At 50.5% G+C, this 14,433-nt stretch overlaps 2 protein-coding genes across 2 annotated transcripts in view; one reads left to right on the plus strand and one right to left on the minus strand.

The window, feature by feature from the left end:
* Positions 1-792, plus strand: part of LOC114828484 (uncharacterized) — a 1,279-nt gene extending 487 nt beyond the window's left edge. The window contains exon 3 of the mRNA XM_029112807.1: positions 207-792. Within this exon, the coding sequence (XP_028968640.1) occupies positions 207-792 (586 nt within the window). The remainder of the gene's footprint in view (positions 1-206) is intronic.
* Positions 793-1,521: 729 nt separating this feature from the next.
* LOC100906323 (putative aminopeptidase W07G4.4) lies at positions 1,522-3,776 on the minus strand. Its single transcript, XM_003748151.3, has 4 exons — positions 3,725-3,776; positions 2,104-3,343; positions 1,812-1,983; positions 1,522-1,682 (listed from the first exon to the last, which is right to left on the minus strand). The coding sequence occupies exons 2-4, from the start codon at positions 3,319-3,321 to the stop codon at positions 1,522-1,524; spliced, it is 1,551 nt and encodes a 516-aa protein (XP_003748199.3). The 5' UTR covers positions 3,322-3,343; positions 3,725-3,776.
* Between the last annotated feature and the right edge of the window lie 10,657 nt (positions 3,777-14,433).

The following is a 14,433-nucleotide window of genomic DNA, read 5'->3' on the forward strand; positions in this document are numbered from 1 at the left end:
TGCCGGCTTAAAGGTTCTTTTCCCGAAAATGATTCACGTCACATGCCTGGCGCATGGAATCCATCGAGTATGTGAAGAGATACGTGTTCTGTCCCCGGAGGTGGACAGTCATCATTGCCAATGTCAAGAAAATATTCCTAAAAAGCGCCTTCTACGTCATCCGAGTTCTTCGAGCCACGGCGCCGAACGTGACCTCGCCTCCTGAGCCCGTACTCACTCGATGGGGGCACCTGGCTCTCCGCGGCTCTGTACTACGCGAGGCATTTGGAGGACATCAAACGTGTGTTAGAGGAGCTCGACGAAAGCGAAGCCGCTGCAATCAAGAAGTCCAAGGATTTGTTGCTCAATACGAGCGTGAAGTCACACCTCACTTTCATCGCTGCGAATTTCTCGGCTCTGCCCGACTACATCAAAAAACTAGAATGTAGCTCGCAGATGCTGAGCGTGACGCTCAAAATTTTCAACGAATTCAAACAACGCATCAATGAGGCCGAGGGACCCAAGGGAGAGATGGTAAAGAGCAAACTGAAACGTGTCCTCCAACAAAATCCAGGGTTCGAAATTTTGACCCAAATCGAAAGGGCTCTCTCAGGTGAGGCAGGTGGCCCCTCAATCGCGGAGATGTCTGTCGCCGAAATTTCCTGTTTCAAGTACGCTCCTGCAGTCAGTGTGGATGAAGAGCGGTCCTTCTCCCGCTACAAATCACTTCTCTCCGATCGACGGCACGGTCTGACGCCGGAAAATGCCAAGTTTCACATGATACCGATGTGCAATGTAACTCCTGTAGAATAGAGAGCTCCCATTTCGTTACGAAATCACACGTATCATGTTCTTGCTCCTCCTCGGTCTAGTTCGGAGTGCTTTTTCTTCCAGGTTTTAAGTGCCTTTCTTGCCTATTTTGCCTATTTTTCATGCCTATTTCGCAGATTTTTAGTGCCTTTTTGCCTGCCTATTTTGGAGTTTTTCAGTTCCTGAAAGTCCAGGCTCTAGACTTCACTCATCGCGCATCAGAGCTTGGAATTCGAATCGAAGACATTCCGAATCAGAGCACAATTCATGAGTGACTGCCAATGGTGGGTTCGTCAAATGATCCCTCTGAGGGTCTCACAATTAATATGCTGAGGAGGCCCTCATCAGCATGAGGGCTCTTTCTCTGACGAGTTCTCCTCCCGCTCTCGTGGATAATCGGAAATGAGATCGACCCGCGTGCGACCGTCTTACATGAATTTTCTCCATGGCTCTTACTTAGATTTCTTCAATTGTTTTGTTATTTATTATCGTGGGAGCAGAGGACTCCAGGAGAGTCGAGAGATTAGTCGACCTCGGGGCCAGATCCTCTACGGTCCGCTGAGTTCGATGTAGCTGAGAAGCATTTCATGATTTGATAGTTCCAGCAGATCTTCCGAGGATTCCCCTCGGCAACCTCCGCTCCGAGCTCTCGAGAGAAGCGTCAGGTCTTTTTGAGACGAGGAATCCTCGGAGCCCGGGCTGCTCGCGCAGCAAATGAGGAAACGGAGTTAACTATATATAGCTATATTTATTTGGTTCATAGAAATATCTGTAATTGATAGCATTCATCGCTGCGTAATTTGGAGCATCGGGGAAATTCGCTGCTGCCGGTGCGATATCCAGGTGAGTGTAGGCGATAGGACGCGAAGAATCGGAGTCATACTTGTCCAAACCTGGTCGGATCAAAATTATACCTCGATTATTTGACTCCGCGGATCCAGAATCGACGGATTGGAATAATCCGTCGATTCTACCGATCGTGCGATTCCGTGTAGATTTCCGCTTTCCAGTTTAAAACTCACCGGAGCCCCTCATCAGGAACGCCACGGGGTACTGGAATCCTCTGTGACGACTTGCGCTCGTCTGAAGGAGATCGTCATCCGGAGTCTTCGAATTGACCGCCTTGAAATCCTCTCGACGTAGACGACCAATCTCAATCATATCGCCGAGCTGCTCTCCCGCTCTCTGCAAGTCCTGCGGGGAGGAAAAAGAATGAATGAGAAACAAAAATGCGAATGGAAAAACAGCAAGAGAACTCATACGTATCAATTTGTGGCACAATGAATATCAGAGGCGGTGAGCGCCGAGGCGTACCATCGAGTTATTTCTTCTCCTCGCAACACCGTTGTCCACCGCAACGGAATAGGGTGGTCCAACAGCTGCCGAAGCCGCTCCGGTGAGCGTGGCTATGGTGTACAGGTGAGTTTTGTTTTCCAACTTCTCCTGCAGAACGCGCTCCTTCATCTCGGCAAGTGCATCGACCATCGCGAACCGCCCCTCTGCGTCGGTGTTCGTGACTCGAATTCGCTGACCGGCCCGCGATACGATGACTTCGTCAATCATATAAGCATCCGCCCCGATCGAGTTCCTCACAAGGCAGAGCGCCCCAAGAACGCGGATGTTCTTCGGTCTATTAATCGCCAACGATTGGAAAATTCCAGCGACGGCGGCGGCTCCGCCTTTGTCGCGGCTCATTCCGGCGATGCTGGAACCGGTTTTGAGATTGACACCGCCGGCATCGAAAGTGATCCCTTTGCCCACGAAACCGAGGACTTTCTCTGGGTTTCCATCCGAGTACTCCAACAAAATCACTCGACCGGCATGTCGCTCAACCTGTTCCGCGCACCTGTCCACTGCAGCCAGACAGGGGTAGCTTTTTTCGAGGACGCTTTTTCCGGAGATTACCTTCACGCTCACGGGACTGGCATGCGCGGGACTGAAGAGCATATTTATATACTCCTCCACCTTCTTCGGCGTCATGCGTTCCGGATCGGCAAGGATGATGTCTCGGAAGACAACCTGGCCCGCCTCGAGACTCAGAATGTAGGTCATGCGATCATCGTCGCCATTGAAGTTCAGAAATCCGATGCGCTCTACCTTGGATGCGTTCTGAGGAGCGAACTCTCTCGATTGGAGGGATACGTAGAGGGATTTCAAAGCGCCAAGAACAACGCTCGAGTCGACATTGAATCCGTCGAATGGTACGAATTCCGTCGGCAGAGCCACGAGAGGCTTCCGGGAGCCTGAGTTCAAAGCACGTTTCACGCCTTTCTCTGCGGCTTCCATGAAGCTTCTGACGTCGTCGTAGTCACGCTTCATGTCGCCGGTTGGCGAGTAAACCACGATGACGTCATCTTGTACCGTGAGCGTCACGTCTTTTCCGAATGATTTGTCTAGCCGTTTGAACGGCTCGAAGGCTGGACCGAGTTTCTCGGCGGCTCCCCAGGTTTTCGGATCGGACCCCGTCGCGACCAGGACGACGCTGTCGTATTCGGTTGTGATGTCACGCTCAAGGTAGATGTTGGAATTCATGAACTCCAGAATCGTCAGAGGACTGAAAAATTGAGAAATATATCCGCTCGGTGTACTGATGCGTGTTCAAAGATGTAGGAAGTCGATCGGAGAGGAGCTCATGACTAATGACTCAAGAATATTCCCGTCAGCCTAAAATAATCTCGAATGTTGAGGAGTAGTTGTGCGAATGCAGGGATTCGTTTGTGCGAATAAACTTCCATTATCATTTCCGGATACCGCTGGACGGAGAGCGGATTCGGAATCGATATACAAATAGCTTCCAGACTTCTCGGAATCGATCGTAAGTCGGTCGGGGAAACCTATCCGACAAGGCAGTCAGGGTTGATTCTTAGCATGAACGTGCTTATGGGTACATAAGATCAGTGTATCGGACTAGGTAATTTTTTGAAAGAAGCCTTACTTGCTCGGCTGCGTCGGATCATTCGATTTGGTCTGGGGAAGCGGGAACCTCGGCCCCGCCTCAATAATCTGGAACACTGAAACGCTAAGCGCGCAAAGAGCGATAGTTAACATTGCGAACATTCGGCTTCCGTTTGGACTGATGGTTTGCGGAATGATCGTATTTATATGCGGCGCCCGCATCGCAGCTCTCATTGATAGCCCGCATCCGTAAAATTACACGCCTGACAAGCTAAAGGATTCAATTGATCGTATTTCACAAGGTTGTCTCATTCAAAACTCGCTAAGAATTCGAAAGGTGACCTAGATCATGAGCCACCAATGCCTTTCGTCGCCGGTCTTCGGAAAATCTCGCAGGGTTCTCTCCCATTCTTCCCCTCTCCTCGTTTCGTTCCCACTTCCCCGAAAAACAAAGAGTATCGGTGGCGGGTGCCAAATCTCTGTTGTTCCGGCGTAGATTCACGTACAGCCGATATTTCTTACGCTCCTGTCGGCAGACCGACAGACCAGCATCTCGGAGAAATCGAAGGTTCCGCAGCGCGTCGAATCGTATTCCCCTCCCTCGAAGCCGAATGGCCGTGGAACGGAGAGCTACTCGCTGGGTCTCCATACACATTAGACAAGAGAGCTCTCTCTGGGAGAACTCAGATCTTTGTCATGCGTCGGAGCCCGCCAGATACACTCCCTGGAGTCATCACCAGGCGCCGAATCGAAGATATGTTGGTCGGTCGAAAATGTCTTGGCCCACTATTAAATAATTATATTCACGGGCTTCTCGGGTCAATGGTCTCTTAACTGAAGTTGTTGACAACATGACCCACGGCTACGTGAAAGAATGTGTCTCTTTCTGGACAGGCGTTGTCCAGTGGTACAACAAAACAGGCTCCTCCAAGGTCTCGGAATAATAAGCAAGATAACTAGAGATAATTTGGCCTGATATTTTATTGATGGAGCGATTGGGAAACGAGCTTGCGATTGCTGTCATGGATTGACTGGCATGTAGAATACCATTCCAGATGAGACCCACTGACCCGATTCTTTTTTTCGGGCTTAGGTTGTGCTATCTCAGCACAACCGTACCAACAGGTTATCCCAACCTCAGTCAGAATCAGCGGATCGAATCTCCCACTCAATCGGTACGGTATGTTTCGGTCCGGCCGGGTTCCGCATACTCCGCTCATGCGGAGCCCGGCTTCTACCCTTCTCACAGGGTGGTGTCCTCTGTGCGGAAGACGGCATAGCGAATCAATCCAGGCGTGAACTCTTCACCGGAATCGCCAATCACGACGCTCCGTCTCCGCCCCTCTCTACAATGGCTCGAGCCTGTCCCCTGCTCTAACGACTTATCTACTTATCTCGCACAGGGAGGCCATCCGCCAGTCCATGAAATGAGATCAGCTCAGCGCTTTGTCGCGCATGCTCTTCCGTGGAAACCTAGACCACTTTTCGGGAATTTCACGGGAGAAACCAAGTTCTTCGAGTTACCTTCGTCGAAAACGTACGGTTCGGAGTGCTCTGTGTGTTCAGCTCAAAAATCACGGAGATTCGTCCGATGCCGGTCAGCTCTCGATACTTCGAGCGCGGAGATTTACAGAACGGAACTTCGCAGGACTTCTAAATCAGCGATCGCTTCTCCGGGTCCTTGTGACCCGATGTTGGATTCAGATGTCTGAAGTCCTGAGACAGAATACTCGGTCGCGCAATCTCGAGGGGAATGAGAGCAAAAGCCGTCATCCGGGTCAGAGATGCAGCGATTCGAGTTCTCAATGTAAGGCGCGAAGCGTGCTCAAATTCCGCCTAGGGCAACCTTCTTGAATTTCCGACTTTTCCGCCGCGCTGCACGTGCCAGCCGTTCCCTGCCGATTTTCTCTCTGAGAAATACCTTGAATTCTCGGATACAAAACCTAAGGCCCTCGAGTCAAACTATCCAAAACTGCTGTCCGTTTCTGCTTCCTTGCGCTCATCTAAACGGACCTCGCATTTCCCCTGACGGACCCCGGTGGACATGAAGGACAATAATTTACCATCTTCCGGAGAGGTATCGTCTTTCGAAGAGTACTCGTCTTCCGGAGAAGACTTGTACCTAGCAGTGTCTATACTAATCACAGCCTTCGCGACGATGATTGCCAGGTTCCGAAAGCCTACGTGTCGGAGACGGCTTCCGTTATGCCGCATTCCGAGAAATGCGAGTACCTGAAGGAGTACCTTTCGGAGGAGAGGTCTGATCGCAAAGCCTCGAGTACATACATCGGTCTGTATCGTCCGTATTGAAAAGCTGGAGCTCGGATCACAGTCGAATCACCCCTGTCCAGAAGCATTGCTGAGCTTCACTGGCGAGATGATCGTCGGAAATGCCCCTCAACGGGGTGAAGGTCAGGAATATCGATGATTTCGATCACAAACAGATCGAACGCTTCGATCGGAACAGCGCGGCACGAGAATAATATAGGAATGCATCTTGACCTGTCGCAACTCTAGCGTATCGACGCGACCAATCGACGGAGAGAGTGAAATGATGTTCCTCTCTACCTGCCGATGCTCATCTGTGTGCGCGATTTCCATTGAGTCTCACTTCCCATGATTGAAATGGGATGAGTTCTTCGGGTTAGTCAAGGGGATGTTGAGGGTGATCTGAGGCTTGAATCGACTTCGATCGATTGATATTATGATCATTCCGCTTTCAGATCGGTCCTCCTGCATCGGACTCTAAGTCTAAACCTCCTCGAGGAATCGCGAGTACTGGTCCTCCGATGTCTGATGAACCTCAGGCTGCTTCTCTCAATTTACTCCGCCGTTCTGATCGGGACCGCGAGCACTAATTTTCCACCGAGAGGATGCTTTCTGTCAGATAGACCTTTGGAGACTCCACGATCTGCTCCAAAACAACAGGTCCGAAGGGATCAGGTCCGCGACATCCTGTCTTTATACGGAAAGTCGAGGCCGGTAGTAGTTTTGGACTCCGATTGTTGCGTAGAGCCTAGAGTGCGAATTTCGTCCGACGTAAGTTTCGTCGATGTTTTCAATCATGGATTGTCTGGGCAGAATCAAATGGGAATCGTCGAGTTCATGGCGTCCCATCAGAAAATGCAATCGTCGGAAGACACGGTGTACCTTGCCTTTCTTTGTGCCGAGCTCCAAGAAGACCTCAAGCTTGCGAGACTGCTCCAACACACCGGATTCCCCCGTAGGTTCTTCGTCGCCTTGGAGTTTGTCATCGAGAACGTGCAAGCCCAATCGAGCTATTCGAACGGAGCAGATAGCCACTATCGTGTGAGAATCAGGGTAAATCCTGACCTCCAGCCAGAATACTTCATTTCACACGCTCCAGGAAGTAGAAAGTACTCGCCTTTTTTACGGAGATTTCTCTTCCTCGACTCCCCCTCTTGGCAGCGAGTAGGCCTGGATGAGACGCTCCGAACTTTACGAGATGCCGAGCACCTTCGGTTCACCAGAATAGATGTAAATTTCTTCCGGGAATCCGATATTTCCGGAGCGTTCAAAGGCATCCGAGACTTCTCTGTGGTCTTCCAGGACCCCAATGGTACAATGATGATAGTTGACTTTTCTTACACCAGGAGATACTCTGCGCATATTTTCGGCCTGTATCACGAGCCTCTGTTTGCAATTGCTCGGGTTCCTCGAGATAGCGCGTTTTGGAACAGTCTTCTCGCTGTATTCCAACCCCGCCTGTGGATACTCATTCTGTGCCTGGCCGCTGGGATCTGTCTCTCCAGTGAACATCCGCAAGGCTCGGAAAGGAGGTATACCTTCTATCGCCTGATCTGCAGCGTGTGGACTCCGATGTTCTGGAATCCAGCGAGAAGGATCCCACTCAAAAACATGGCGCTTCTCGGCCTCTGGTTCTTGACTGTCCCGATAATCCGCGCGTACATCGCGGGGGGCGTCGTAGCGAGCTTCAGCGCTCTTCCCGCATCCAGAGTGAGATCTGTTCCTAACTGTTCAGAGGCTTATGGGGCTGATACGGATACAGTGTCGACGATAAAAGCCTGGTTCGCGTATGAGGAGAGCCTAGCTTTATTGCTTCAAAATGCGCCGTATTTCCTAAGAGGAGGCGTGATATGTCAATCAGAGGGGAGAATTCGAGCAATGCGAGAGAAATTGTTTCGCAATATCAGCGCTTACGAAGTCTCCTTCGAGGAGCCCCAGTACATCGTGCACAGTATAGAGCTCATGGGGTGTCGGATTCGTCGAGGCTCTACCGAGGAACGATTCGTCCTGGTCAGCGACTATCCTATGCTCGAGCCGTTGCGCGTAGCCCAGCACGAGATGACCTATGGGAGGACCAGATTCCCGCCCGACCACGACTCTTATGGTGATCTCAAGAGCAAGATCGAGGACTTCTTCGAATTGGAGCTATCGAACACATATCGCCAGAAGTTCTGCAGCCTCGACAAGGGTAGGAGCCATTTGGGTACGGACAATGATTCCGATGCTCGTTGTGTCGAGCGACACGAGCTGGAGGACGGGCCTCCCAATGAGAATGTGAATGTGGCCGACATCCTACCCATCCTCTATCTGTTCTGCATCGGGATGTTGTTTGCGTCTAGTGTTTTTCTGGGTCAATGTTTGGCGCAGAGTTTCTGCTCGAAACAAATTCACTCTGATCTATTCGAGAGGAGATGAACGGTGGACACTACAAGTTTAGAATCGGGTCGACTCCCGAAGGCATCGATTGTTAGGCTGCTTACGTCCCCGTAGATCTCATCGATGTCGAGCGATGGTATCTAGCTGCGGGGAGCTGGATCTAATGAATTAATGAATGGGAGCAGCAAGCTATATCATAATGAGCGGCTGATCGGCTTACCTCTCGATCGTGTCGGGATAAGGTGATCCCGCGTCGAGAAATGCTCTGATTTCGCGTCATTTCGCCGTCACCCGACTCCTGCATCTCAACTCTGATTGTAAGATTTTGAGAACATACGAAGCACATCCTAGGGACTTCTCTATCCGTAGGATGAGCAAACCCGTGAATTCTAGCCCCTCATAGAACGTGGTACTTTGCACAAATTATGGAAAATTAATTAGGCTAGAAATGCTTCGGTCGAGCCCCAAGTTCCCCGCCTGGAGTCTGACGATCTCCCCTAGATTGATCGTGAATCTTAGCTCTGGCTTGATCTCGGAGGATGCAAAGGGAACCAAGTACAAATTCCTCCCCGATGGCCGAGAACCTTGTCCGGCGTGGACACATGGATACCGCAGTTCCCGGCTGCGCATCGTGGTTCCAGACCCGATGATGAAGCCCGTCCACCGGGCGTGGGAGTGTGGTTGAGCTCCGTCGCTCTTCCAGAGAGCGAATTTTTCCCCTCGCTGGGAGCGTCGGCGTCGCATCCCGCGTTGTCCTCAATATCTTCTCTCCACTGTTTTAATTCAAGAAGCGATATCGCTTCTTCACGGCGACTTGTGAGTCTTTTCTCGAGATCTGCGTCTACTACCTGACCTGCTCCGATGTCCTTCCGCTGAATGGCTTACGAGCCCAGATGTGATTCACGGAACGAAAGAAGAATCGACACGGAAGGGGAAATCAGCACTTTTGTTCTTTTGTTCGGAATTCGTCTTTCCATGTAATCCGATCTGGCCGTGTCAGGCTCGGGATTTTCCGAGCCGACGAATCCTCCAGCACAAAAGTTGTCTGGGCAGAATCGCCTTCTCAGACCAAGGAGATCGAATTTCACGCGCGCCGGCGCTGCGTCGTCCCCTGGCTCTCCCTCGTGTTTCTTGAGACATTTCGAGAACATACGAAGCACACCCTAAATGCTTCCCTACCCGCGAGCCCGAAATTGGGAACTCCAGCTAGTCATGGAGCCTTGCGCTTTTTCATGGAATTATGCAAAAGTGATGACGAAAAGAATTCACAGAAAGAGCCGTCAGCGTCCCGCCTGGAGTCTGCGCATCTCCTGCGAATTGAGCGTGAATCTCACCCCTGGCTGGCTTTCAAAGTAAAGGATCTGCTCCGAGTATAAATGTGTTTCCGAATATCCACATGTTGTCCGAAGTGGACGCATGATGACCGCAGTTCTCGACTGCGCATCGTGGTTCCAGACCCGATGACCGGCTTGGGACTCTACGCGATCCCGGCGCAAAGATGACCTCGCAAGGAGCGTGGTTGGGCTCCCTGGCTCTTCCAGAGAGCCAATTTTTTCGCCGCATTTTGTACTCAGCCATGTTCAGCTCCAGCGTCGCCCCGAAAATTTATTCTCATCCCCCACATGTGGAACGGTTCGCGGTAGGACGGCGGCGCGAAAGCTCCTCGGAATCTCCGTTTACTATTTGACCGACGTTGATGCTCATGCGCTGGCTGGTCTACGTGGCTGGAGGAGAGCTACAGACATAGATACGAACGGTTTCATCTGGGGAAAACCGCGGGAAGATCGAGGATCTCTCATTCCAACGGCTTCGGTGCTTATACGCACCGTTCTGCTCCTGTAGCTTGGTTCCTAGCCTGGTAAAGATGCATCGATCCGTACCTATAGAATGGAAGTTTCAGCTTACGTTAGAATGCATGCGTAGGTATGCCCCGATTCTCTATGAAAAACTTTTTGTATGATACGACCACATGACTGACTGTCTGAATGAATGAATCAGGCTCGGCCTCCCGTGCGTCTGAACATGGGTACAAAAATCCTGAAAAAAATCCTCACGACGTATTAGGAGAATAAACTCGGTCGCTGCTTAACAGCTGGATAGTCTGATCAAGCGAATCTACAGAGTTATCGGGAGTAAGTCCTCGATTTCGATATCTGGAGCGACCTCGTGTTTTAAGTCGCTGGCTCCGAAACGCCGAGTCGTGATTACGCTCGGCCAATAGAGGCCAGCCGAATCCCGCCTATCGCGATTCGCGAATAATATATATATATATAGGATGCCGTAGACCCATGGTGACGGGACATGAAGGAACTCCTCGAAAGTTCTCTGGGAACTCGGGAGGAAGGGCGTTGCTATCAACATTGTATCTCGTGTATCATTGTGTAAGTCTCTAATTGCTGAATCATCTCTCCCTCTCCCGGACAGGAGGGAGGAGGGCTCGACGGCGTGTCGCGCTATGATGATTTCCTGATCTCAGTCAGTGAAAATCATAGGGCACACATCGATGATAGCAGGAACTGAGTGATTTCGATTCTGACATCAAGAGTTACGATGTATTAGGTTAACTTCTGCCACCAAGCCATCAAATAGTTCTTCACTTGGGATAGAGACGCTTCTCGCAACCTGTGATGGCTATCCTCTCTGAGTAATCCTCCACCTTACGGCTCGCGGGCACCCCGGTAGTGTCCAGATCCTTCCGATCCCCGATAAGTTGGGCGAGACCTCCGTCACGGCTTTTCGCCGCGGAATTCGAGGCGAGCACGGCCTTCCCTGAGAATTATCGCGGACACCGTGGATTTTCACGGATAAGCAATTGCTGAAACAGGCATTGTCATTTTCTCAAAGAGACTGGGGAAAACACGGAGGGCTGCGACAGAAATATCAAGATCTACCCAGGAACGAAATTGATGTACAAAAGATACTCAGGGATAGAAATGAGACAGAACATCCCTTCATGCATCGCCACCTCCGCTCACAGATCCACGAAAAAAGCATTCGAACGTGGAACGCCGTTCGACTTGGGGACGAATGGCGAAATTCACGGCCTCACGCTCTGCACGGCGAAATTCACGGCTTTCCTCGCAACCAAGAATGCCGTGACGAAAATCAAGCCCTCCCGATAAGTTTCCCACCGTGCCGACAGAAAATTGGGTCTCCCGATAGCTTGCAGAGTTCGGAAACGTACCATGCAGACCATGAGAACGAATCTGTCGAAGAGACGGCTCAGGAGTGTTCCCTCCGTCCGGAGTCGGACTTCGTGGTCCAAGCCGCGCGTCAGGTCCCGAACGATGAGGCTCGGGCATGAAGACGAATGATGTAACAAGTCTCCGATCTTCGACAGCGTGAACCTCCGGAAAGCGTACATCCTGTAGAACAGGGGTTCTCAACCTTTTTCGCCCCGCGGAACCCTTGTGGGGTTCCGCGGAACCCTTATTATTGGTTTCGGACTCTATCTCTCCAAAGGGTACAGCCGAATAACGTGGCGATCCCGGCTACGATCTGTTTTGGAAAACTGACTAGATAGGGTGATAGCTCTCGGTTAGTAGAAGACTTTTTCACGAGTCTCCCAGAAATCGACGCGGCCAGTTTCGAGAAAAAGGTCAAAGTTCAAAAATCTTAAAATGCGATTTTCTCGGAAACGGTAAGAGCTAGAGGGTCGTGCTTGGTCTCGTTGGAAAGCTGGCGAAAAATGCCACAATTCTAGCCCGGTCCCATTTTCCTCAGTACTTTTCATCATCATTTATTTCCGAATTTTAATTTTCTTCAAGCTCCCAGACACCGAAGACCTTCGTGAACATGGATGTCACTATGTCACAAATAAACCCCGTAAACCCATGTACACGCACACCAAGTTTCATCAAAATCGGATTAGTCCAAATAGGTTCATTCGCGAACACTTCATTCCCTACCACTGATTTCTATGGTTTTTCGGTAAACGCCCATTGCCGCTCCCAATCGCTATTCCCTGGTCTGACGATGACCCAGGATCTCGCGGGACACATTTGAATCTTACCGCGCATCGAGCAGACGCTGCGCGCCCTCCTTGGTACTACACTTCAATCGAATTGACCGGCGGGGATTTTTATTTTTGATTACGATGATACTTAGGAGCATGACATAGATCCCAAATCAGTCTTCGTCACTATCTTCGTTGATAACAGGAACGGTAGCTCCATCCCGGAACAGCGACTCAAGAATCTCCGCAGGTCTGACGATTCGGGAGAGAGATCGCCCATCGGATTCGGATTCTCAGCTCGCGCGCGAGAGGACTAGATCCAGACTGAGACATCAGAGTTCGTCAGACAGCTCTTCGGAGCAAGAGTATTCTTTGGCTCTGATATTTGATGGAACGTATATTCGTCGCGGTAAAAGCGCAAACAACTCGTACCAGAGAAAATCGTACCCAGTGCAGAAGAAAGCGCCACTTTGTAAACCGTTAACCACCTGTACAACCACTGGATACGTAATCGACATGCTGGGACCCTACAACGCGAATGTCAACGATGCCAAAATCATGGTGGACGCGATGCGAGACCCGACTGGTCTAGGCGGTTTCTTGAGAGCGGGTGACATGTGTTTCGTGGATCGAGGCTTCCGGGATGTGAAGACTCAGCTAGAGGAACAGGGTCTCACTGTCTACATGCCGCCTTAAAAGGTCATCGCAAACAATTGCCCACGGATGAGGCCAACGCTTCTCGATTCGTGACGAAAATTCGATGGGCGGTAGAAGCTGTACACGGTATAATCAAACAAAGATACAGACTCCTGGATCATCGAGTTGACAATGATCTGCTTCCGAAGATTGGAGTTCTAACAAGGATCGCTTGTTATTTGAACAACCGTTTCGGGAAGCGCCTCCAATCCGATCAGGGTATGTTCGATGAGGTTCTGGGACGCATGCAGCAGATGCTTCAAGTCCCGAATTCATTGGGCCAAGAAGCTGAAGTAAATGGATGGAACAGAGTGAGGCGGCCATGGTCAACCATTACCTCTGACTCGATTTCTGACTTCCCGATACTGACAGAGAAGGATCTCAAGATCCTATTCACTGGAACCTACCAGCTCTCCCAATCTGTGTCTTATCTGGCTGAACTGCTGAACGAGGACAACACGATCAACCTGAAGTTTCACCGGGACCAAACTAACATCCTCAAAGTAGAGGTCCGGTCGAGACATGTTGGGAGCAAGAGCTACAGGTGTTACATCGATTACGAGCCCGGAACGCTAGGTTATGCGGGAATCAAACGACATTACTGCGAGTGCGCTAATGGCGCTCGGACAGTCGGCTGCTGCTCCCATGTAGCGTCCGTCGTGTACTATCTATCTTATGCGCGATATCTCTCCCGAATCGTCAGACCTGCGGAGATTCTTGAGTCGCTGTTCCGGGATGGAGCTACCGTTCCTGTTATCAACGAAGATAGTGACGAAGACTGATTTGGGATCTATGTCATGCTCCTAAGTATCATCGTAATCAAAAATAAAAATCCCCGCCGGTCAATTCGATTGAAGTGTAGTACCAAGGAGGGCGCGCAGCGTCTGCTCGATGCGCGGTAAGATTCAAATGTGTCCCGCGAGATCCTGGGTCATCGTCAGACCAGGGAATAGCGATTGGGAGCGGCAATGGGCGTTTACCGAAAAACCATAGAAATCAGTGGTAGGGAATGAAGTGTTCGCGAATGAACCTATTTGGACTATTCCGATTTCGATGAAACTTGGTGTGCGTGTACATGGGTTTACGGGGTTTATTTGTGACATAGTGTCATCCATGTTCACGAAGGTCTTCGGTGTCTGGGAGCTTGAAGAAAATTAAAATTCGGAAAAAAATGATGATGAAAAGTACTGAGGAAAATGGGACCGGGCTAGAATTGTGGCATTTTTCGCCAGCTTTCCAACGAGACCAAGCACGACCCTCTAGCTCTTACCGTTTTCGAGAAAATCGCATTTTAAGATTTTTGAACTTTGACCTTTTTCTCGAAACTGGCCGCGTCGATTTCTGGGAGACTCGTGAAAAAGTCTTCTACTAACCGAGAGCTATCACCCTATCTAGTCAGTTTTCCAAAACAGATCGTAGCCGGGATCGCCACGTTATTCGGCTGTACCCTTTTC

Source organism: Galendromus occidentalis, unplaced genomic scaffold (genome assembly GCF_000255335.2).
Source record: "Galendromus occidentalis unplaced genomic scaffold, Mocc_1.1 scf7180000077528, whole genome shotgun sequence".
Taxonomy (NCBI): Eukaryota; Metazoa; Arthropoda; class Arachnida; order Mesostigmata; family Phytoseiidae; genus Galendromus; species Galendromus occidentalis.